This window comes from Corvus cornix, chromosome 1A (assembly GCF_000738735.6).
Source record: "Corvus cornix cornix isolate S_Up_H32 chromosome 1A, ASM73873v5, whole genome shotgun sequence".
In the NCBI taxonomy this organism is placed as follows: Eukaryota; Metazoa; Chordata; class Aves; order Passeriformes; family Corvidae; genus Corvus; species Corvus cornix.
The window spans coordinates 72,740,565-72,765,435 of NC_047057.1; the positions used below are offsets into that span (position 1 = coordinate 72,740,565).

Consider the following 24,871-nt stretch of genomic DNA (forward strand, 5'->3'; position numbering starts at 1 on the left):
ACGCCCGTGCCCATGCCCATCCCTGTGTCCATGCCCATCCCCGTGCCCATCCCCATGCCCATCCCCGTTCCCGTGCCCATCCCTGTGTCCATGCCTTTCCCCGTTCCCGTTCCCGTTCCCATCCCCGTGCCCATGCCCGTGCCCGTTCCCGTTCCCATCCCCGTTCCCGTGCCCATCCCCGTTCCCGTGCCCGTTCCCGTGCCCATCCCCGTGCCCGTGCCCGTTCCCGTGCCCATCCCCGTTCCCGTTCCCATCCCCGTTCCCGTTCCCATGTCCGTGCCCGTGCCCGTTCCCATCCCCGTGCCCATGTCCATGTCCGTGCCCGTGCCCGTTCCCCCGGCGCGGCGCGGCTGCAGTGCGCGCTGAGCCCGCCAGGCGGCAGCATTGCCCGCCGAGTGCGGCGCGGCGCCGGCCCCGCGCGTAATTAACTGCAATTAACTGCAATTAACGGCTCCGCCCCGGGCCGACACGCGTGTCTGAGGGGGCACCCGGAGCGGTGAGAAACTGGATGGGCTAAAGGCCCACCTGTCCAGCCCTGGGCACGAACTGATGCTGCGTGACCGAGGCCGGAGGTGTGAAGGGATGGGGAACTCCAGGCTGCTCATCAGCATCACCACCGTCAGCATTCGGTCCTGAATTCGGTGAAGGTTCCTACGGGTTTGCCCCATGAACCAAACTGGAAAGCCACACTCGGCGTAGCTGGACTGGGAGTCAATCATAGAACCACCGAATGGTTTGGGTTGGAAGTCACCTTAAAGATCATCAATCCACCTGCCATAGGCTGGAACACCTTCTGCTATAAAGGGGTTGCTTAAAGCCCTATCCAGCCTGGCCTTGAACACTTCCAGGAATAGAGCATCCACAGCTTCTCCAGGCAACCCATTCCAGGGCCTCAGCACCCTCAGAGTACAACCTTACTTCCTGAAAAGTAATCTAAACCCAACCTCTTTCAGGTTAAAGCCATCCTCCCTTGTCCTATCACTACATGTCCTAGCAAAAACTCCCCTTCCAGCTCCCTTGTGGCCCACCTAGGCACTGGAAAGTGCTCCAAGGCCTCCCCAGAGCCTGCCCTTCTTGCTGAACAATCCCAACTCTCTCAGCCTGTCTTCACAGAAATGCTCCAGCCCTCTGATCACTTCCATGGCCCTCCTCTGGACTCACTCCATCAGGTTCACCTCCTTCCTGTGCTGCGATGTGCATCAGTGCACCCCATCACGTGAGAACTTCACACCCCAGCCCAAAGGGCTGCCTCCTGGAAACCATCCATCCTAGACTTAGCACTTCTGCCCTAAGACTCCGCCTCTTGACATCTATAGCTTGACACCAAGAAAATTATTTTATTTGGGTTTTTTTAAAGCATGCGAGAATAGTAATGGAGCAGGACCAAACCTGAAGTAACGCTTAGATTCTTTTATTTCAGTTTTGTTGTGCAGGGTTTTGCTATGCTGTTGGCACAGTTACTCCACTGGACAGCTCTGTAGTGATTAAGGTATCTGGAGCTGTATGTGTGTGTCCTTTTTAGCACATTAACTTAAATAGTCTTTTTTATCCAGTTCCCACGCTGCTGCTACAGGTACAGTGATGGTGTCTTTTTCAGAAGCAACTACACCTTATAATTTACAGAATTTTAATAATTAGCTTCTGCAGGCTCATTATATACACAGACATCAAAAAGGGAAAATCAGCACTAATGGGGGAAGAGAGGTGGAAGCAACTTGACTAAGGTGATGTCCAAACAGTGCCTGGCGTCCACCCCTTCCACCTCCAGTCCTGCTGGTTTCTGCCTCTTGGAGCAGCAAAAATGGAAATTAGTTTTCCAGCCTAAGGTAGTCCTGGAGAGGGAGGGGCAGGACAGAGAAACACTAAGTGCAGAGGACATCCTCCTAGTCTTCCACACCAGACTCTCACCCAGCACCCTGGAAATGCTGGTGTACGAGTGTGGGCAGTCAAGAGCTCCCAGCAGCAGCAACCCCTCCAAGAAGCCACCTCTCTCTCTCTCTCTCTCTCTTTCTCTGTGCAAACCCTTCAGCTGTCCCAGCTTTTATTTCAGGCAATGGCAAGCCTGACCCAACAAAGCGCCGCCTGGACAGCCCTGCAGGGCAGTGTCCCTCCCGTCACAACAGCAGGTACGGCTCTGCCCGCAGCCCTCTGGCCGCTCCCTGGCCACCTCCCCCAGGACTGTCCCTGTGGCGCGGCCTGGGGACCACCCACGCGGATCCAAGGCTCCACACGGCCCCCAAGGCTGCAAATGCTGTCTCCCCTCATGGTTTCCCTGCCCCAGAGGCACCTGTCCATTAGCACACACTTGCCCAGACCACACCAAAGGCCGACCGAGCAGCAGCGACTTCTGCTCTCCTCACCCAGACCACACGGCACGGGGCTTGTGCCTGGGCTGCCCACTCCCTTTGCCCACCTCCACCGGGTTCAAATGCCAGGGGGACAGCAGGGGGAACATGGGGAAATGCCATCTCCCACCCACACCTGCCAGGGAGTCAGCGGGATGGGGGAGGCTGCATGTGAGCGGCTGGGTGTAACTTCCACCCTGTCCCTAGTGCCAAAAACAAGCATGTTAAAGCTAATCTACCCCTGTCTCAGCTCAACTGCTTTTCTGTGACTAAGCCCCTTATAATGGTTTTACTAAAATCCCCTTTTGATGGAAAAAATCCCAGCTGGAAGTTTCGGGCAGCGGCACAATGTGCAAGTCTGCGTGTCCCTTTCCCCGGCTTCACAAAAGCCTCTAATCGAGTGGAAAATTTGCTGGAGGCCAGAGGTTTAGGCCTGCAATTATTTTTTAAGGGATTATCAGGAGAGAATGGGGGTACTTACGACCCTCCCTCCCTTTGTGCTTTTCTCTGTGCCGCTTTCAGATGGACTCAGCCAGAAACCTAAACCACCGCAGCTGGATCCAGCGAAACCAGGGCTCAGCTGGGCAGCCTGCCTCCCCTCTGTCTTACAGGACAGACCCCAGACTCCAGGTTAGATGAGTCCCACTCCAGCAGCATGCAACGAACAGAAGTGCTTTTCCACAGAAGCAACGCCCTCGGATTTTTTTAAAGAAAAGCTTGAGAAAAAGCAAACGACTCCAGCCCCCTGAGCCTCAGTGAAGTGAAAAGCCAAGGAGCCAGGAGGGATGAGGTCCATTGGACAGGCTGGGTTTTGGCTCTGCAAAGCCATTATGTAGGAGGTCTTACCCAAGTTACTTGCAACAAGCTCCAAAAAAGACTTGGCACGGAAGATGCGCGCACTGTAACACCCAGCTTTGAGGGGCTTTGCTCCAAGGGTGGATCCTGGCGTTAGGGTCCTCGGTGCTTTTGCGGCCTCTGAGAACAGTCAGACGCCACTAAGGATCCAAAACAACTCCTTGCCGGGCACGGAGCCACTCCCTGTCAGCACACTGAGCAGGGGCAGCCCAGAGGAGAGGCACTGCTGGCCCTCCTGCCCGAGGGGCTCCGTGCCTTGCTCAGGGCTCCCAGGAGCTGCCTACGCCCACATGGGCCCCAAAAACCAGGTGCTGCTCCTCTTCCATCAAACTGCCCCATTCCCCTTGCCCAATAGCAGGTGAGCCACAGCCAGAGGAAGCAGCGGTGTTCCTGCTTTCCAACTGCAGCCTGAGGACGCGGAAGACCTGCTTTAATCCCTGCTTTAATCTCTGCTTTAATCCCTGCCTCCCTTCACTTCCAACCTATCCCTTCTGGAGAAGGCACTAACTAACCATCAGAAAAAGGGCTACTCTTCCCTATTCCCATGTCAGCCACGCTACGGTGTGGATGGTTATTCCAGACTTGGAGCAGGAAACGCAATACGTGAGGGAAGCAACGGCTCAAGACCCCTCAGCATGTGGCATAAAGCAGCTGCTGGTTAAAACAGAGAAGCAGGTTGTGATCCCTGAGCTTCCCAACCATTTGGCTGCTGGGTAAGATGTTTCAAAACAAAGTGGCAGCTGCCACTGGGGTTTTTTTTGATCTTATCATGCCTGCATGTGCTGGGTGTGCTCTGAAAGCACCTGGGCAGGCTGAGGGGCCAGGATGCTTGCCTTCTGGATGGTGATCAGACTCAAGCACTTCGGGGCAGGCATTTAAGGAAAAAACTCAGCACCCAAGGGGTGTTAAAGCAGAAATAATTAAAAAATCCCAGACAAGCGCAGAGAAAAAGGCAAATGAGGCATCTGTGGAATTACGATGCCTCCAGGAGCTAGGTGGTGCCTAAGCTGGGGATTTTTGTTCTGCAATTTTGAATGCTGCCTAAATGTCATTTGGCTTTGTTTTGGATTTTTCTTGGATCAGTTTTTTTGCCCCTCTCTACCTCATTCTCTCCATCCACATGGATACTGTTTTTGCAGAATTTTAAGACAGTAAGATAAAAAGACAAATGGCCTAGCCTGTTCAAAATTGCTCATTAAGGCTGATGTGCTTTCAGATACTCTCTGAATCTGCTCTCCAACACAGCTTGTGAACTTCAGCATCTCAAGATAAGGAAAGTACAGCCACCAGTAAGTAGTAGCATAGGATGTGACCTGTGTGATTCACTAGTGGCACTAGAAGTGTAAGATCAGTGAAGAGTCAGCTCCAGCCCCAACTTCTCACCCAAACAAATGGAGCACCGTGCCCAGTGCCACAGAGGAGCCATCCTTTACTACCTCCAAGGAAGCAGATCTTCCCCCAGCCTGCTGTCCCAAGCACCACTGGTGAGCCTGGCTGTTGGACTCCTAAGCCTTTCTAGTTATACAAAGTCTGCTGTCCACAGATAATCTTGAAAAGCCCTGCTTGCAGTGTCACTGGAACACCATGGACTTCCAGAGATCAGCATCCAAATTCTGCACAGAGGCAGGTCAAATATACTTGGATCATTTCTGAAAAGGGTTTATCTCACCTGTATATAGCCTGCAGCCCCCTTACTCAACCACTTCCAGTTTACTTCTAGTAATTTTTCTCCCTATCCACCTCAAATAGCCAATTTTTCCCCCCAAATTAAGCTGTGTTTTTAATGCTCTCCACAACTGGCAACAGAAAAAAGTTGAGGAGTTTTCTGCTTCAGACAGCCTCTTCTGTCCTGGATGAACACTCCTTTCCCTGAGTCCTCCCACTCAGCTCCCTGCAGATGCACCTCAGATGCTTCAACTCCACCTCTGTGCAGCATCTGCCTGGTGAAGAGCCCAGTTATCACGTTGCATTGTACAGGTGGATTTCCAGACCTAGAAACTATTACTGTCCTCACAAACATTCGTGGCCCGCAAGAGTTGAAACCAGGATCGCAACAACGTAAAGAGATTTACCTCACCAGCGTGTTACCAAGATTTAATATGTTTCAGTATTTCAATTTGGTTAAGGTATATATTATAATAAAGATACAACTTGTCGCAGGTACTTGCACATGTTCATTTCTGTCCCCTCCATGCCATTTCCCTGAAGCAGGGGCCCTGCAGACAGAAGGGTTTCAAAATCTGTCTGCAGTTACTGCACTGGAGCTGTGTTGTGTCAGAAGAGGCTTGGTGTTGAAAGAACTGTCTATATGTTCAGCTGCAGATGGTTACAAACATTTAGAGAAGCTGCTGCTTCCAAAAAGGAAGGACAAGTCCTTCTTATGATGAAAGCTGGGGGGTTTCCAGGGCTGCTGGTGTGCCAGCAAAGGATCCAGAGCCAGGATAGATAATCACGACAGGAGAATCTACAAGCGCCTGAGGACTACCTACGCAACATCTGCACGTCTCATGCACCAGGTGCTGGTCCCTGGAGCACATAATTTGGGCATGCACTCAAGTGTGCCACTCCTACCAGCTCCTGCCTCCCACCAGAACAATGTCACGCGCTGCCTACAGCTACGTGCAGAGCGAGGAGCGCCAGCCCCAGCTCAGAGGAATCTGTCATTTACCAAGAATATGTTGTGTCAGTGCAAACCTAGCCCACAGCTGGGAATTGGCAGGACATGCTTGAGGTATCGCACTCACAGAAACAGAACAGAAAAACTGCTTTGCCCACAACTACCCAAAAACTGCAGGCAGCTGAAGTCAAAAGACTTAAAAGGGGGCACACAGAGAATCTGGGGGTCAGGCTCCAAGAGAGACACAGATTCAGACTCCAGAACACAGGCTGCAGAGAGGAGTTCATCCCAGCAAGTGTCACACTGCACACAGATGTGCTTCTCTACAGAGGTGAATGCACCTCACACAGCTCTGGTCACTCAGTCCATGGATCCTACAAACGTCAAGGAAGGGAGCATCTCTCCTTTATGCCTGAGCTGTACTCAAAAGCTAAGGCTGAAATCCTGGCAATAATTCCCTGCTTTCTTCAAAAGCGAAAGCAAAAAAACCCACCCAAAACAACGAAGAAAAACAATCAAAAAAACACCCTGAATCAAGAGTCTGCTACAGCACAGAATGAAAAAGTGCTTACTCTTCTTCAGGAACAGAGTATATTTCTTATATCGGGCTGAAGGTAGCCTGCACATGGATGCAGTTCTGGAGGATCTTTATTTTAATAAATATGCAGGGAGAAAACCTCTGTCAATATAAATCCTATGGAAAATATTGCTCCTGTAGACAGAAGAGAGACCAGTTCTGTTTGTGTACTCAGGCACGGTATATAAGAAGATATTTTAGAGGCCTCTATACTTAGCCATTGTGGTTTCAATCTTTCCCAGGCCAGAGGTAGCTGTGTAAGCATAAAGTCAGCATTGGCTAAACAAGTACTTTTGAAACCATACTATTATTACCAAATTAGTTAAAGACAGTTTCTTTCTTTTTTTTTTTTTTTTGGGGGGGGACAGGGGGAAGGGGAAAATCTAGACTTCAAGATAAAATCATAAAAAAGCCCACGAAAAACCAAAAAAAAAAAAAAAAAAAAAAAAAAAAAAAAGACCCAAACGAAACCCCAGCACCCTTCTAGCCCTTAGAGCGAGATGTGTTTTTATCAGTACCTCTTTTCTATTTAACTGCAGCCAGCCCACTTCAGGTCATGCTTTCACCTGACCTCAGCAGGATGGCAGCCCCGGCTCTTGCCAGTGCTCCAGGACAGCCAGGGTCCCTCAGGAAGCCACGTGGGTGACTCGGGCAGTGGAGCTCCTTCCTCTGAGTCAACACTGCCCCAGTGTTCCAGCACCACGCCGAGGCCCTGGCCTGCTGTCTTTCAGAGGAAATCAGTGGGTGCCTGACCACACTGGGGGCTGTCAGAGACAACGCGGAGCTCTGCACAAACCCTGGCATTCGGCTACATGACTGCTTCCCATGTGCACAATGACATTTCTGCCTCCTCCACGCTCTGTCCTGAATTGTTTCAATGGCTGCTGTGTTCCACCCAGCCCTAAATGCAACCTGAGGGTTGGAGGAACAGCTCCAGCACAGCCCAAAACTAAGAACCTGGAATTTTATTGCTGACCCCACCTTTGGCTGGCTGCATGACCTCAGCATGTCTCTCCTACCCTCTCCTCTCCCTTGCTTTCCCCACGTGCAAAAGGGAGATCAGGAGAAGAATCTCTTCTGTAAAATGCACTGAACAACACCGGTGGAAAACCCCACGAAAGAGAGCACCATGAAGGTGAATTATGTGAGATGGTGCTATTAATCAGGTACACTGATTAAACATTCTGGGACTTTCTGCAGTAGAAAAGGCATTAGGGAAAATAAGGGAGATTTGTAAAGAAAAGAAGTGAAGGTACAATAAAGACCTATGATCTTTCTTTAATCCAAGAGAGCCTTGGATTAAGGACCAGACAGGTATTTCCCCCTTTGATGTGAGGCACTTCAGGGATGCCCACCCTACAGGAAATTCTCAAAAGGCGCTGAGCATTAGCAGAAGGTTTTTTCCACAGGCAACTCAGCTGTCTGTAATTACCTGAAGGAAAATTCGTCCTCTCCTTCCCTAATGCCAGGGCTCTGATCACATTCTACATTTGCTCTGGGGACCCCATTTTGGAGCCATGTGACATTTACAACACACAGCCTGAAAAACACATGAAAAACACACCTGGATCTGGGATTTGGCACAAACTCCCTGAAGGTTCACCAAAAGGTTCCCCAAAAGGTTTGTGACCCTTCTCAGCACAACCAGGAGCAAGTCACAGTTTGGAACTGTATCCTGCATCTTGGGCAAGTACAAAATCTGACCGAACTCAGAAGCTTTGACCAAGATGCACTTGGAGAGTGTTTCAGTTAGTTTAGGCACAAGCTCAGTTCCAAACTCACAGGCCAGAACAGAGAGCAGCCAAAGGACCTGCACTCACCTGCATGGCAGAAGGCCCAGCCTGACACGGCTGACGGGGACTCACAGCAGACCTGACCACCACCAGCACAGAGACAGCCAAGGAACACCAGTACTGTAGGTCAAAGAGGGAGTCACTTCCAAAGCAAACCCCCCACCCATCCCACCACCCATGCAAGTGGTTTCCAACTTGGAGCAGCCCTAGAGCTTGCAAAAGGGATTCTCTGTGGATGAAACTGCACAGCAGACCATGCTCCAGGAGGATGCTCTATGTGCACTATCCACATCCATGGGATCCCATACAAACTAGTCCGAAATAACAGTGCCCCACCCCACAGTGCTACTGCCTGGGTGCCAGGTCTTCAGCACCACCTGTGTCCCCTCCAGGTCTGCTCCTCCTGGCCCACTCTGCCACGGCCACCAAGAACTGGGGCTCTGCTGCCCGAGAGCTGGAGTGCAGAGGTACTGCAGTACCCGATGTTTTGGGATACCTGCTTTTGAGCACCCTCTGCTGGATATTACAATTCTTAGTCCCCTCCAGGCCAGCGATGCTGGCAGGCTGCCTCTGATCACCCAGCAAAACGCTGGGGCGTGGAAGCAGGGAGCCTGTCCCGGGCACCCCGGGATGCCCTGGCACACAGTGTGCCAGCGTGCTGTGTGAGGGCACTCCAGAGGATAAATCGGTGTCCACTGAGAACAACCAGAGCCCAAAGACATACCCACCACAGGGAGAAGTCAAACCCAGCAAACGTCTTCCCCACATGACTGAGCTGCTTACAACTCACTGAGTCTGCATGAAACACACTGCTGAGAAAAGATGCCGATGGGAACACCTGAAACTCATTGTTCCCGGGAGGATGGAGCTGCACAGGCTCGGGTGATGTAACACTTCCTCCTGCAGCTCCAACCTGCAGAGGTCACCTATCCACCACAGCACTGGAGCAGATGACTGGCAAAGAGGTAACTGAGACAGGCGAGATGGTGGTTTGACAAGAGGGGCAGTTGTCACCTTGAATGCACAGTCCAGGAGAAAACAACAGCAGCCTCATATCCTACATTTCAGCCTTCAGGTGATTAGAAAGTTGTGGCCACCTCCGATCCCAGCAATCATTCAGTGCAGAGATGTTTTGGAATGCAAGGCTTGGGCAGTGACTCCTCTAAGCTAGTGTCCACTGTCAGATGTCTCAAAGAAAGGTACTGGAGGTTTATAGGGCCAGGAAGAGCTTTTAACTGGCTGCAGCTGGGACACTGTCCATGAGAAGGAAGCCCTATACCTTCTAAACGAGCTAGAGTAAAATTAATAAACTAAGATTTTTATCCATATATCTAATCCTTTCTGCATTCTACTGTGTTCTCAGTCTCAATTATTTATGTGCTGTAACAAAAAAATAAGTTTCATGTGTGTCAGATGTTTTATTTCAATTTCATTGGAAACCCTGTATTACATAAAAGTATACACAGGAATGCCTGGTTTACTTCTCTGTGCTTCTAAGTTTATATACTTCTGTCATGTTGCTTTTTATTACTCTTCACTCTAATGAAGGATGCATAATCTTTTTCAGTCTTTCCACACCTCCAGGCATTTTCATCACCTTGTTCTGTTAAATATTTGTAGCAGGGTGATCAGAAATGAACCCTTGATATTTTATTTTTAAGACCGGAGTCCCAGAGAATCCCTTGTCTTTCCACCACAGAGATCCCACACATCCCCAGTGCCAGCAGCCTCCTCCTCCTCAGCTGAAGTGAGGGGAGAGACGAAGGAAGGAGAGGGTTATTTCACCCTTTCACACTGCAAAATTCACAACTACTGGAGGAGTTCTGTGCTCCCATGCCAGCCTCGGCTGTGGTGAGGCAAACGAAAAGGCATTAACCCTGCTCCCCGCTAGGAAACAAAGTCTCCCACTCATTCCTGAGGAAAGTTAAAGGTACTCATTTCTGAGGGACTTGCGGGGTGGGGAGATACAGCGCAGTTCTCCAAAGATAGCTCAGAAATAACCTGGGAGGATCCCAGATGAAGGCTGGGTGTCTTCTTACATCTGTCTGGTTTCCGAGATGGAGTGTAAACAGTGGCACATTAGCTCAGATTAATTACAGGCTGCCGGTGTTTTGCTTTCATGTAGCGAGCTCTGGGAACATAACACCGCTGATAATTAAACAGCGCCTGCCATCAAAGGGCTCCAAACCACCCAGAAACCCAGGCAGGCTGTTCAGGCAGGGCTGCTGGGGTGGCACACAGCAGCAGCTTCACAGGACACAGGAACACAGCACGCTTGTTTAGGAAATGAAAGATTTCTACTGAAACTACAGAAGGAATTATCCCGTGCTTTACGTTAAGTACTGTACAGTCAGACCTGGGCAGGATTAGCATCAGTGCCAGGAGACCTTCACCATTCACACACAAAGTTTTATATCCCATGAGAAAGATCATTTCTCCCATGATATGACACCCTGTTTGGTTTTTTTTTTTTTCCTGGAACAATAGCTCAGTAATGACTGAAGAATAAAATAAAAGTTATCTCCTGCTTTGTTTTCTGCAGGGTGAGAAAATACAGAACCGGAGGTAGATGCCAAGAGAGAAAAGCTCATGGGAGTTGAGTTAATTTTTGTGTGTCACCACATCCCCTCCTTCCCCATCTCCTTCCACACACACCGCTGCCCATTGGTTACGTGAGATTTTGTGCCAGGCCCACCAGCACAGCAGTGTCAATACTGGGGTGGATGATCAGACCCCCACCCTCCTTCTCACGTGCCGTAGCCCATCTGGGTTACCACATCCCTGCTCATTTTCTTTTCTGTCCCTGCTTTTTCCAGTCCCAAAGCTGCTTTTCTGTTCTTGCCCTCTCCCCTTGAGTCAATGCCCACCAAGGTCAGGGAAGACCATGGCTGGGTTGGCTGGGATGGCTGAATGAACTGCTCCTGTAATGCTGGGCTGCTCCCCAAAACTGCAGCCCTGAACCCATCAGATGTTCTCTTAAAGACACCAAAATGAGAGGTCCATGTGGAGGCTGAAAGGAGAGCAGGGGTTGCCAGGATGTAGCTTGATGCTCTCACTTGGAACGAGGGGCAGAGCTAGTGGAGGGCTGCACGTTTTCCCTGCCCACCACAGCCGCTGGCACTACCTCACACTGCCCTGCAGAGAGGACTGGGAGCCCACAGCTCAGGGACCCAGCGTCTCAAGATCAGCTGCCCTTTGCAGGCAGGATCTAGGGACGGGGGGCATTAACATACTGAAACACACACCACATCCCTTCAGTATTCCCAGAGTAACTCAGGAACTCCAGCTTGAGCATCAGCAGCACTACTGAAGGGCAAAAACCACGTGCTATCCTCATGAGCACAGCATTATCACTGGGTGTCACACAACCTGCCCTCTGTGCAGGGACAGTGACCAATTCAGTAAATTTCACCTTCCCCAGATTTAGGGCAAGGCCACAGATGCTCTCCAAAACCCCCTCAAGCTGCAAGCCTGCCCGCTGATCTGAGACAGCCAAAATGCCTGGCCAGGAGGAGATCCACAGCAATGACAGCCATGGGGAGAGGGGCTGAAGGGGGAAAGAAGGAAGGGAGCAAACTTCACACAGGAGCAACACTGACTTTTGAATGGTTATTACACGTTACTCTGGTTTAGTTATTAATCTGAAGCGAGACACGCTGCCATGCAGCACCCCCTCACCTCATCTTTTTTGACACATGGTGCAGACAGCCATTGTCACATAACAGGTGAATAAAAGCCATGAATATTAAAAGCCATGAATATTAAGTCTCCACCACAGCATTTGATACAGCAGCTGGAACATGCTGTAAAGCACCAAGCAATAAAGGACAAGAAAGTCAAGGAGATAGAAAGCTACCAAACTTCTACAGTATCTGCCACTACTGTTCAGTTACCTACCCCCTTCCTAGGAACCATGGACAGTCAAAAAAGCAGGACCGGACACAGAGCCCACAAATGAAGCTAAAGAAAAGTACGTTTCCTCTGCTCTCTCACACCCCTGAGTAACAGCGAGGATAAACTACACCTGGGCTCGTTCAAATGGCAATTGTAATCCTCTGCACTCTCTGCTGCTCACAGCTATCAGTGCCAGGTAAAGCCCACTAAGGAAAGCAGCCACTCGGGCTTAAACAGAAGTCACAGAGGCTGGGTTAACCCCATAAATCTCAGTTCCCAGCCCTCACCCTCACAACTGAATCCTCCAAGTGAAATCTGGAAGACTTTATTGCCATTAGTATGAAGTGTATATCCCAGAGCCTTCATGTCTCAATTTAGACCAGGACCCCAGTGTGCCACGAGCTCTCTACCAGCAAAGCTGTGTGGCTTTGGTCTGCAGTGTGTGGCTTGTGCTGCAGGAGTATTCAGGGGCCCCAGTGTGCTAGGCACTACAAAGCACGAGACAGAAATTAATTCCCATAGTTATTATCCTCCCAGATAAATGTAAAATCTTACACAGAAGAGTTTTCTCATCTCCTTTTTTAGTAGGATAATCATATAGCAACACTGGCATTCCTCTCACTGACAGTGGCAAAAGGGAGAAGACTGAAAAACATTCAGCTGCCAGAGATGTGACTGCAGCATGTCAGATGTGCAGGCAGGTGATCCCTGGAGAGCTCATGGAGAAAGAGCAGCAGTTTCCACCCACTCATCTGCCTGAAAATGTCCCTGAGAGCCCCAGCAGATGTTTGTCACCGGCACAGCTACACCTGCCCTGCTGCTGCTGTTTGTTGTTGCACAGACGACAGCGAGCTCAGGTGGGCTGTGCCCAGCCCCTGGCACTTGCACACCACAGGAGGATCTTCCCTTCGTGAAATCACTCCCACTGCACCAGCAGAAACAGCAGAGGAAGACAAGCCAAAAAGCAGCACTAGAAACTGCAAAACCTCAGCCCTCTTTAGTCACCAAGTTGCATCTGTTCCTCACACATTTGTGTTCCAACACCAGGGAAAGCCCAAGGTCCCCAGTTGTCAGCGTGCTGCCAGCGCTGGGCTTCTTTCTGATATATTTAGAGCTCGCAGCATCACACCAGCTCCTCTACTCATTAAGCCATGATATCTGAGCTATGACTTTCATTTCTGCTTTCAAGGTAACCTATCTGAAGAAGCTCTCGGACTGTAAATCTGGTTGCTGAGCAAGAAAAATATGGTCGCCCCAACATGATTTTGTTGCTGCAATGGGCTTGGCTTTTTATTCATAGAACAGGTTTTATGTCTGTCTTGCAAGGACAAACTCCTGATCAAGACTAGAAATCCGGGTGAGACAACTGACCAATGCATCTGACCCAAGGCTGAAAATAAAAGCTGGCTTCCCACCTTAGTTTCCAAGTAAACTCCACCAAATGACGCAGCACCCCATACTGCATTTCACAGGCAGTACAGATATATTTAGCCCAGTATGCCCCTCCCAAAGCCCAGTGTGGGGCACAACTGGCTGAGGAGAAGCCAGGCAGGAATACAGGAAAACAAACCAGGCAAACCATCCTCTCCTACTCAGCTCTTGTTCACTTGCTTTGTTTAACATAAACAAACAAGCAAAACCCCAAAACAAGGAAACCTCGCAAGAGAAGTTTTATTTTCAGGTCTGGCAGCAAACCCAAGAGTTGTAATTAGGTCCTGGAAATTAGCAGTTTAATTTATTTGTGTTGTTGGATGCTCTTTGTATTTCCATCCCAGCGTCAGACAAAACCAGCATCCTGCCTTTCCCCAAAGGCTTGTAAGAGAAAATGGCGTAAACACCACCCAAGCATCAGTACATGTGAACATGGAATCTCCTTTCATGGACGTGAAACAAGGAAAATAAGCCACTTGAACAGTGATACTTGGGTGCCTGAAGGAGCACACTGGTTGCTTTTGGGATCTAGAACAGAAACAAGCCTGAGGGAGAGGAATTTCAGAGGTGTATAGACAGCTACCTTGCAAATCACTTGGTGTAGCTCAGAAAACACCTCCCCTGAAAGATGTTTCTGGGGGGATCACCCCAGGGCTGTGGGAGGGTTAGAAAATAAATGTAGCTCTAGGAAGCTGAGGTTTTGCCCTCAGGGCCCTGGGAAGTGATCTCCTCCTCAGCCTCCATCAAATCAGATAACAAACAAGCCAAATTATTGCGATCAGAACAACAGAAGGCAGTGGCTGCTCAGAAGCATCCACCAAGCAGGGTTTTGACACCTGGTTGTGTGAGGAGATGAGCCTCTTCCAGCCAGACAGCTACGGGGAGGGCTGGCTGCCTTCTCCAGAAGGGCTCCCTGCCACGCAGGAACACAGGGCTTGGCTTCCATGCTGGGCCATCTCCTGGCCTCAGCTGAAGAAATTACACACTGAAGTCTTCATCATAGAAGACTTCTCAAATCAGGAAAACGATCCATTGCATACTAGAAATGAATCAGGAAATCACACCAAAACATAGCAAAGTTGCAGAAACAGGAGTATCCCATCAAGACCCCTGGCCTGCAGCTTTGCCTAACGTGGCTGGCTTCAGTTCAGGTCTTTGGGAAACTCTCACTCCAAAGGATGAGCTTTCAGTCCAGAGCTGGCGCAAGAAGAGCGTGATTCCTTAAGGAGCCCTCAGTGCAAAACACAAAACCATTTCTCTTACCATTTTCCTCATTCCCAAAAGGGAGGTAAGGTGGAGTCACAGATTTGTGGCCATGATAAGACTTTAATGTCTGAGTAACACTACAAGGTCAGAGACTTTTGATTTCTTGGACTTGCACTACTTCATCCTCTCCCGTGATGATTTAAGAGGTTGAGTGGAGAGGCTGTCTCCTAGACTTTGAGTCCTTTCCCCTAAAGTGTGCTCTCTTCAGGCCTTATTTCCATGTCCTTCCCTCAGCCACAAGAGGCCAAGCACAGCTTTTTGTTCATGTTATCGGTGCCCCAGACAGCCAGGAGAGGAGATTATTATTTGAAGAGGTGCAGAGTGAGACTGGGATATGATTGTAATTACTGACCCCTGGGCACCCTACAGCAGAGGACCACAGCGTGCTGAGATGTGAATAACCCTCCTCCTGTGGGAGAGTTGAGGAAACCTCTTTTTCTTATCAGACTTTTTAAAAAGCAATATAAGATTTTTCTCTAATTAGAGGTGAAAAAACTGCTTTTAAAAAATCTTGCAAGTAATTCCTGTCCTGTAGGTTTTGTACATATCACTGACAATATCTACTACCCAAAGAAAAGAATGACAGGCATAGCTTCTTATCCCTGACTTATTGGGTCACTGCAATGCTTGGAACCTAATTTATGATGCAAATATTTGAAGTTAAGATACCAAAATTCAGGTCCCTTTGGTAGTGCTTGCTTTAGCATGCTACCTCTGTCTCCATAATGAAAATCCCTTGTTAAAATACAAAGAGCATGGTAAGCTCTTCAAACACAATCAAGCACCACTCTTGCTCTAAATATTGGCCAAAAAGGTTAAAATACTCACCTAGCTCATCACTGTTCCAGTGATGTAATGTTTGTAACAGTCCCACCATACACAGGGGAGGTTTCTGTGAGAACCAGGCTTTTCTCCTTCAAGAACAGGTCTCCCGCTCGTTTAGATTAATTGATTTCACACACAGTTGTTTATGTGTGTGGCCTCCCTTGATTTTCTGAGCTCTCTTCACTCCAAACAAAACAGCTTAGGGATGTAGATGGAGCCAATTGCATTTGGGAAGAAGGGAGATAACACCTCAAAGCCAGACAGAAAAGGACATTTCTTACTTCAGAGACTTTTCTCTGGACTGTGCTTTGAGGCAGCCTGACAAAAGCATGCTTCTGGGGAACACCATAAAACTGCTTCAGAGACACACTGCACAGAGCCCGGCAGGAAAAACCTCCCCACAGTGGTGGGAAGGGGGAAAAGTGTAACTTCTGAGGAGAAAGATATATGGCAGGCTGTGAGATTGCAAACAATAGACAACCAAGAAACTGTCTTAAGTTTTAAAACATCCTGACTTCATGTAACAGCTTGTAGCTAGACTGGGAGAGCACCAGAATCCTCATTTGTGCATGGAACGTGTATCAGGCAGCTGTGCAGTGCGCTACCAAATGCTGGTTCGGAAGGAAAATTTATCTTCAGAAAGAAATCTGGATATTAATTTGAAAGCACAACACAGAGCCAGAAAGATTAACTGGCCTCAGCCTCTCCAGACCAGCCATGTGGACACACCACAGATTCAATCTGCACTGAATTACAAATCATCACTGACAAAGCACTGAAGTAGCCAGCCAGCAAAACCAGTGGAAATATACTTTTGTGGATCTGGTCACAGAATGGAACCTCAGTTCCACAAAAAGGGCTGGGATTTCAGCATTTGCCTGCATCCCAAATAGGGATGAAAGGTCAAAATATTACACTCTTTCATAGTATGAACAATTCCAAATGCTCTTGACTTGAAAATGCGGGGCAGGAGGGAAGATATTATTGACAGAAACAAAACATTCAAAATGTTTCAGCAGAATTTTCTCTGCTTACCAGCACTGTACAAATCCATGCACCCTGGTATCACCCACCACGGTGAGAGGAGAGCTGGCTGATGGCACTGCAAGGCCACTCTCCATAATCTTTGACAAGTCATGGAGACAAGGAGATGAACAGGAGCCAACAGTGTGCTGCTGTGGCAAAGAAAGCCAATGGGACGCTGGGTTAATCAACAACAAGGGCATCACCTGCAGAAAAGAACTCATAATCCCACTTGACTGCACCTGGAATCCTATCTTCCATTTTGGTGCCTGCTGTGCAAAAAAAAGATGTGGACAGGCTGGAGAGGGTCCAGAGAAGGGCCACAAAGATGCCCAAAGGAGTGGGAAGCCTGCTAGTGAGGGGAGGCTGAGAGAACTGGGCCTTGAGAAAAGAAGGCTTAGGGGAGATCTTATCACCACGCTCCTGTATTTAAACGGTGGCTGCAAAGGACATGGAGGCTCCCTTCTTACAAGGAGGCACACGGAAAAGAGACGGGGAAATGGGTACAAGTTACTCCTGGGGAGGTTCCAAGTGGACAGAAAAGGAAAGTTTCTCACAACGGAAACAATCGGCCACTGGAATAATCTCCCCAGGGAAGTGGTGGATTCCCCAGCACTGGACACCTTTAAGATTTGCTGCACACAGCCCTGGGCCATCTCGTTTAGACTGTGCTTTTGCCAAGGGAGGATGGATCAGATGATCCTTGATGTCCCTTCCAACCTGTTACTCTGTGATTCTGTGAAAATGAAATGTTGATCCAAAATGAGAGATTCTGGGGTGTTGACCTGAAACTTAAGCTCTTGTTCTGGATTTCAACACAAAACGACATTTAAGTCGAAATGTCAATTGGAAACAGAAATCATTATGTTTTGAAACATCACTACAGAAAAGCATGTTTTTCTTCTGAAAATTTCTATTTAGATCAAACCACGTTTTCTTCTGGGAGCTTTTTTTTTATTTTACCAGCTCTGTGTGTGTTTGTTGTGCTGCTTGAGGACTGACATTTGCTCCAAGCATATGGGTTATGCAAGCAATGGGGTTATCCACACTGAGGATTCCTTAGAAAAGTCCAGGAATACACCTGCAACCCAGACTTTCTTAGGAACCTGAACTATGACAGAGTATTTAGCTACTTTAATTTAGTGTCAGATGAATAGCAAACAGAAACTCACTTTGTACACAGAGGAGGAGTGGGGTCTGCAGATACTCCTGGATGCCCTCCAAAGCAGCATCTCTTCATCAGCATACAAGATTACACATCTCTCTCCAAAGGCTGGCTTTGCAAAACCTTGGAAAGGAAAAGGCAAGTGGGCCCCTGGAAACACTAAACCACCTCTAAAAACTCATTACTTATTTAATATTATTTCTTTGCAGAACCAGCCCTACAAACAAAAGCCTAACTACAACCTCAGTAATCCACAAAATTTCTGTACAGACATGTTTAGGCAGATGTACAGCTACCAGCAACCTCTGCCCTGCACAGAAACAACCTGCCAAAGCTTTCTGTGGAAGCAGGGGCAATGACAGAAAGCAGTATTTCCCAAACACAAGGCTGTGGACTTGGCCAAAAAGGCAACACATCCCTAACACCTTCTGCTTCAAACCCACGGGGAAAGGGCACAGCACAACAACTGACAGGGACTAGTCACAGACACAAGACCTCAGACCTCATCAAGACAGTCTGGAAGATCCACCCAGCACAATGCTGAGGTATGCCAAGAGAAAGCCTTGCCAACACAGGAGTGACAGGGCCAGGTGATGAATTTGATGTGGGGATGCTGGTATTAAAAGCCAAAGGTGTCTGTACGTGGGGACAGAGGAGCTGAAGGGAAAAGTAAAATGTATTTAGGTGGAGTCACAACTGTCGACTGAGCAGACCAGCAGTGTTTGCCTCAAACCAAATGGAGAACAGATTATCTTCAAGCAGCTCTGGAGCTTTTAACATCAGACCAGCACCTGCTAGCTGATGGACTTCATGGATGTCAATCTACAACTTGGGAATGGGTGCTGCTTTGGAGCTCTTTCAATCCCAGGCTGAGTTTAGAAAGCTATGACCACCCCATGGCAGCCTCTGATGCCTGTCCCAAGATGTCAATGAGCCACAATTTCCACAGGACTGGACCCTATCCCTGCTCTAGCTCCCAGCATAGACATCCTCTTGCACACAGGTCTGCTGGATAATCCTTCCCTGGCTGTGGACAAAGGTTCTGGGCTTTGTGAAGACCTCACCCCCTCTTTAACCAGGAGGAAGAATGAGCTACTGGACCAGTTGGGAAGTAAGAGGATCATTAATACTCCTTGTTGCCTCAGGGAGGTGCAGGAGTTGGTAGAGGTAACAGGCAAAGCTTTCCATGCCTGCTCCGAGGCATCCCGTGGTGGTCAACTTCCATCTGCTCAGGAGGGGATGGACTGCATGGAGCATGAGCTTTGCCAGCTCAGATCTCACCCAGGTTTACCAAAAACAGCAACAAACTGACAGAACTTTCTCTCCAATGTATTTAGAGCACATTTCCTAGTTCAGCCTTGTCCTTCAGCTGAAGTAAGGCTTAGGTAACACAAACTAACTCTGTCTAAACTTAACTGCTTTTCCTATTGCTTCTAACTTGGTTTTATGCTTGAGTTGAAAGCATTACCTGGCCTCCACAAGTAGGGCCTGGTCCAGACTATCAAGGTTACCCCATAAAACTTTCTTTAGTTAAAGAAATGAAAAAAAAAAAAAAAAAAAGAAAAAAAAAGAAAAAAATAAGTACACACACCTCCCAACACCCCAGTGAACATGGCTGTGCTGACAAAAATGCCTCCATGGTCACAGCTGTGCCCACAGAAAATGCTGTGGCTCCCCCTCTTCCATGGGCTATGTGGCACAGACACAGTCTAACACGAGCAGCCAAACTCAGACAGTAAATCATTCCTGGTGTGTGAGTCTGACCTAACTGGCACCATTTTCTGGGAAGATAAAGAAGTTTTATGTGTCTTGTAGATAAAAGTTCGGGTTGTTACCTGCAGTGGGGTTTTATACCACTGGGGTGCAACTGCTGTCGTGCAAAAATACAGACCCTTAGATCTTCTCAGCATGCTGTGGAGGAGCTTTTGAGCCTTTCAGCAGGCTCCTTGGAAAACAGCAGAGATGCTGAAAGAGCCTGTGCAGCTTCAGTAAAAACTGAACAAAGCCAGTGCTGCACTTACCAAGCTTACCCAGCTGAAAACCTCCTTGCCATTCATAAAAAATTATTAGAAGTTCATTTTGAACATTGGCAAAACTCCCAAACAGCTAGTCGAGAATAGGTGGAAATGGGGAATAGTTATAAAAACAGAAAAGAAATTGGGACAGGTAATTGGTCATAATTGACAGGAGCACTCACTCCACTCTACCTGTACCCCAGGCTGTGAAATTTCCACAGGTGGAATAACAGCTGCAGCCACCCACAAGGCTGCAGATGTTGCTGAGAAACCTGGTTTGTGCACACCACACACGGGAGCAAGAGCTGGCATTTTGGTCTAAAAACAGAAGCTTCCATTGCAGCGTGAAGAATAATGGGGCTACCCCATGAATATCTGCATCATCTCAGTGTCAGACTGTAAAGCTCCAGTCAGAGATGCAAAACTGGGCAAAATTGACAGTGATGACAGCCACAGGATACTACAAACCTTCCCAGCTGTGACACAAAAACGATAATGGCAAAATATTTACTAAACAAAACCCTGACATGCTGCCAGGACCAGTATTTACAGTAATTATTGACAAATCTGGGCCACAGAATATAATAAAGGAACCTGTAGAACTGTTTGAGCTGTAAAAACAGAGGGGGAAAAAAAAGGAACTTAATTTTCCTTTGTACAGTATCAATTTTTCATGATTAGAGATGATTTTGAAGTACTCAGGAACACCTCAGGGAGCAATGAACCCAACAGTCACAAAATTATTTTTTCTGAAAAATGTTCCATTAATGAAGACATGCTTGGGCTCATATGTCTCTCTCGACAACTCTGTGATACATAACAAAGCTCAGAAAGGTTTTCCAGCTAAGCAAAGGAGATTCTCATTTAATTTGCTTTACAGCTCCAACTGGTCCATAATAGAGGTGCTACAACGCTTCAGGACTCAGTTAAACAACGATACCAAACCAGACAAAAAGCTAAATACAGAACAACTGGAAAAGGAAGATAAATTTAGAGAGCCCACTGAAGTATTAGTATTCCTGTGACTTTTGTTAACCCTCTGCCCTTAATGATGGACAAAAACAAACCCAAAACACATGTTCCACCCAATCATTTCAGTCTCCCTCACCTCCAGCCGAGATGGGAGAGTTTACAGAAAACGTATTTTCCCTCAAATCCTTCAAACAAACCAAGACTTAAACTTCATATGCGTTCACAAATCTCTCTATATAAAGATAGAATGTTGCTCTGCTTTTCTTTCCCTATGACAAAAACTATCAAACCCTTTGAGCTTTTCCCATGAGCTACTTAAAACCACAAATTAATCTAAACCAAGAGCTCTTTAGCAATCCCTGCACACAACAGTGCCATGAGCTCTCTGGCCACAAACCCATTCCCACTCCAGGAAGACTCACTCCATTTGAGTATCCCTGCTACGCTGTGCATTAATTCATCTTGTTCTGTTTTGCTCCAGATGCCGAGATGAAGCTTTGCAAAATGGACTAGTCACTTTGAGTAATCAAGTCCAGACTACTCAAGAATGCCCAAGTATCCCAAACAGCTGAACCTTGGGAAAAAAACGAGACCTTTGACAGCATTTAGAGTTGGATACCCCAAATCAGCAGTCATGAAAACCCTGGCCTGTGTTACCTTTGCTCTGAATATGAGAGTATTAAACCCAAGGCCACCGGGTTAGCTCAAAGAGGGGCAGAGGAGGCCAGGACTCAAAGCATCTCTCTCATGTGGCAGACCACAGCATTAGCTGCAGGCATGCCTGGAAAGAGAGATCAGTCAGGGGTCTCCTGCAGGGTTATGCAGGACACGAACGGTTTGATCCTGATGGTTTTATTTAGATGGACAAGGCTGCCAGGTTGGGCCCTATTTACTGTCCCAAACTTGGAAATCCTAAAGAAAGCGAATTCTGTCCAGCCTGACAGAAACAGCAGCACTCCCTTTCCTCTGCTTGTCCCTCTCTCCAGCTCCTCTGAAGCTGAGGGGCACATCACTCACTTCTCAAACAAACACGCACAAAAGCCAGCTTGGGGAAGCCCAGCTCTGAACAAAGTGAAATAAGGAAGATGCCTTAGCAGGGAAGCACCTCCTGCTTCCCCACTGCTGGGAGCCCGATGGGAGCAGAAAGAGGCACTGTCCCTTTAGAGCTGGCCAGGGAGCAGCTCAGCATGCCTGGCCTCCGGGAGCAACCACAGCCTGAAGGAAAATGACTGTGGGCTATAGCAGGACAAGGGGAGATTTCCTGAAGCCCACTGCAGGATAAATACTCAGAGATGAGAGCACAAGGCACCCTCCAGTCCTGAGGGCTGTGCAACCAGACTTAAAAATAAAACCTACAAGAGGGAGAACTGGCTTGCCCGGGACCTTGAAAGAGCCAGCATCCACCGAGAAGAGGGAGCGAGCGGCAAACCACCAGCCCCAGGCAGCCAGGAAACGCAGCAGCAGGAGCCAGAGCCACAGCTCAGCCACAAGAGAACAGGTCGGCTTAGGAGGGATGCAGCCGGCTGGGGAGTTAAATTTAGACAGGTAAACATTCCGAGGGGAAGAGATGGGGTTCACACAGCCCTCACGTCTGCCACTGCCAGCCCCTGGGGAGAACCCTTCAAAGAACTGCTGGGGGGCTGAGGCACCTCGGAATAGGGCTATGGGGCCAGTGGGTTGAGAGCACACAACTGCGTGGGCATTTTTACCCCAGCGTTTGCTCCAAGCATCTTCCTGCCTGGCAGCATCCCCAGCAAGCAGGAAAACTGTTGAGAGAAGCATGGAGGACACTGCAGCCTAAGGAAAGGTGCAAGTCCGGGGTACAGAGGGTACCAGGGAACCTTGCAAAGGAAATGTGCCTGGGTAAACCCAACCAGCAACATGGGGGCCACAGCACCAGTGTAGCCATTTGGGTGTCAGAGCCCTTCTGAGCTCCCTTTCTGAGGGGGAAAAAAAGAGTAAAAGAAGCAAGGAGTTAGTCTTGTAAACTCAGCCAACCTCTAGAGCTTGAGTCATCCAGACCCCATGAACTGGAGGGGACACACAGCACTCCCTTCCCTGCTCTGCCCTGCCTGCAGGGGCAAGCCATCAAAGCCCAGGACCTGTTTTACAGCTCCAAGGACAAGGGAAGGATGCCCACGGACAAACTACAGCCACCTACACTGGGCTGTGCAGTTAGAAGGCACGTGAGAGCATCCCGACTTTGGGAACTGCTGAGTCCTGCCCGAGAGGGACCATCTGCCCCACTGACCCCGCAGCTCCACCCCTCACAGAGCCGGGCGAGGCTTGCGGCAGCTTTATCAAGTCCTAAGCCAAAGCCTGGAAGGGGGCGGTGGATCACAGGGTCTGGTCTTGTCTGTAATTCTGTCCATATGGTGTCAGCCAGTTGTCTCTGCAGTGAGCCCAAGAACTTGCACTTCAGTAAAGCATCCCTTCCAAAGAGACACCCCGTCTTTATTGGAAGATTTTAAGAGCTGGAGAAGCAAACGCCGCCTTTGGTCGTTTGTTCTGAAGGTTAATCACCCTGCTGTTAAAAACACCGCCTGTTTCTAACAGAGCTTAAATGCCCAGCCACAGCCTTGAGTCCTCCTCTTGAATTAGAAAGCTCTCCAAGCACCAGCTACTTTCAGAGCTGCTGAAAACAGTCGGGTATCACACCATGCTACATCTTCATGTTCTTTCTGAAATGCTACCCAGGTCCCCATTCCTTAAATCTCCCATTAGAAAAGGATTTTTTTAGTCCAGGAGAAATTCCCCTGGGCCTTCTCCGCGCTGCCTTCAGTTTTAATAAAGTCTGTATGCCCTCTCCTAGGAAGTGAAGCTCCCTTTCTATGCAGAAGTGGAATAGAATCACAGACTGCCCTGTCTTACATAACATGCCTGGCTGTCCACATCCTGATTTTAAAAGTACTGTGTTAAAAAATGTCTCTGAAATGCTCGTGTGTTTGTGTGCGTGTGTGTGTGTCCAGTTTATTTGGAAATGATGAAATGGTTTTCACTCGAACTTTGATCAGCTGCTAGGAAAAAAAGATCTTATGAATAGAAACAAATTATATTCATTTAAATGAGCAATCATGCAGTTTTCAGAAAAGAGCTGGTTTCCCTGTGCGCCTTGTAACCCAAACCCAACAACTTCAGGACAAAAGACTCAAGACGTGAAGCAGTCCAGAAACAGAGGGGCCTACTGAGCTGGAGAAATGGACAAATAGCTTAAAGGTAACTTTAAATTTCACAGTGTTTGGTCTCTTCCTAAAAGAACACGCTCCTGGAGACTTTGCTACACAAGAATGTTCTTTTTTCTTTAAAAGATAGGACCCTCAACTTTCTAGACCCAGCTCTTTCCAAATTTCTACTTTTTTTCAACTGATGTAATGAATTCTGGCAGATTGGGAGGGAAAGGGCCGAGACAGACTTCTCAGGGCTGGGAGCCTGCAGCCACAACTTCAGCTTCAGCTTTCCTAAACAGAGATCAGTCACATGTGGAAGGTCATTTTCAATGTCCATTCCCTAGAGACAAGGGAAAGGACCCAGGGGCTGCTTACAGCTGCTGAGAGGAGAGGTGAGCAAATACTGAAGGAGCCTGGGAGGGACTCCTTTCCAAAAGGAAGGAATCTGTTGCAGACCCTCCAGGGCACAGAAACGTGAGTGAGCAACGGAGCCTGTGAGCAGAGGAAACCCACAGCTGGAATGGAGCCAGCTCACTCCCCCAGCTCTGCCTCCGAACCCGCACCGGCAGCTCATCCTCGTGCTTCTCTCCTCACAGACTCAGCTCGTTTCTCTAAAGAAGGAGATAAAAACCCAGGTACTTGGGCTAGCTTCTCTGCACACATGGCAACTCATCCCATACCTTGGATGTTTGGGGTGAAAAACATTCCACCTGAATTCTTGCAGAGACCAACCTTCACCTTGGCTAAATCCACATGTCCATGCACAGGACACTGGTTTAAGAGGGGTCTGTCTCTCTCCTGCCAGCTTTGAAAAAGCCCACTTCTTTCTCTTTTGGGAAGAAGAACCCAGCTCGGGTCTTCATTTACAGCTGCACCTGTGTGACACAAGACAGGCACCTGCAGGTGAAACTGCCACCATCAGAAAA

The 24,871-nt window shown here is 48.5% G+C and overlaps 1 protein-coding gene across 2 annotated transcripts in view; it reads right to left on the reverse strand.

Moving 5' to 3' along the window:
• The window catches only part of WNT5B (Wnt family member 5B), a 70,952-nt gene that overhangs the window by 44,393 nt on the left and 1,688 nt on the right, over positions 1-24,871 (reverse strand). Inside the window, exon 1 of one of the 2 annotated variants that reach the window (XM_039570730.1) lies at positions 17,799-17,873. The exons of the other annotated variant lie outside the window; for it this stretch is intronic. Coding sequence (XP_039426664.1) covers positions 17,799-17,858 — 60 coding nt within the window. The 5' untranslated portion in view covers positions 17,859-17,873. Of the gene's footprint in view, positions 1-17,798; positions 17,874-24,871 lie in introns of those variants that run through there. 2 annotated transcript variants of the gene reach the window in all.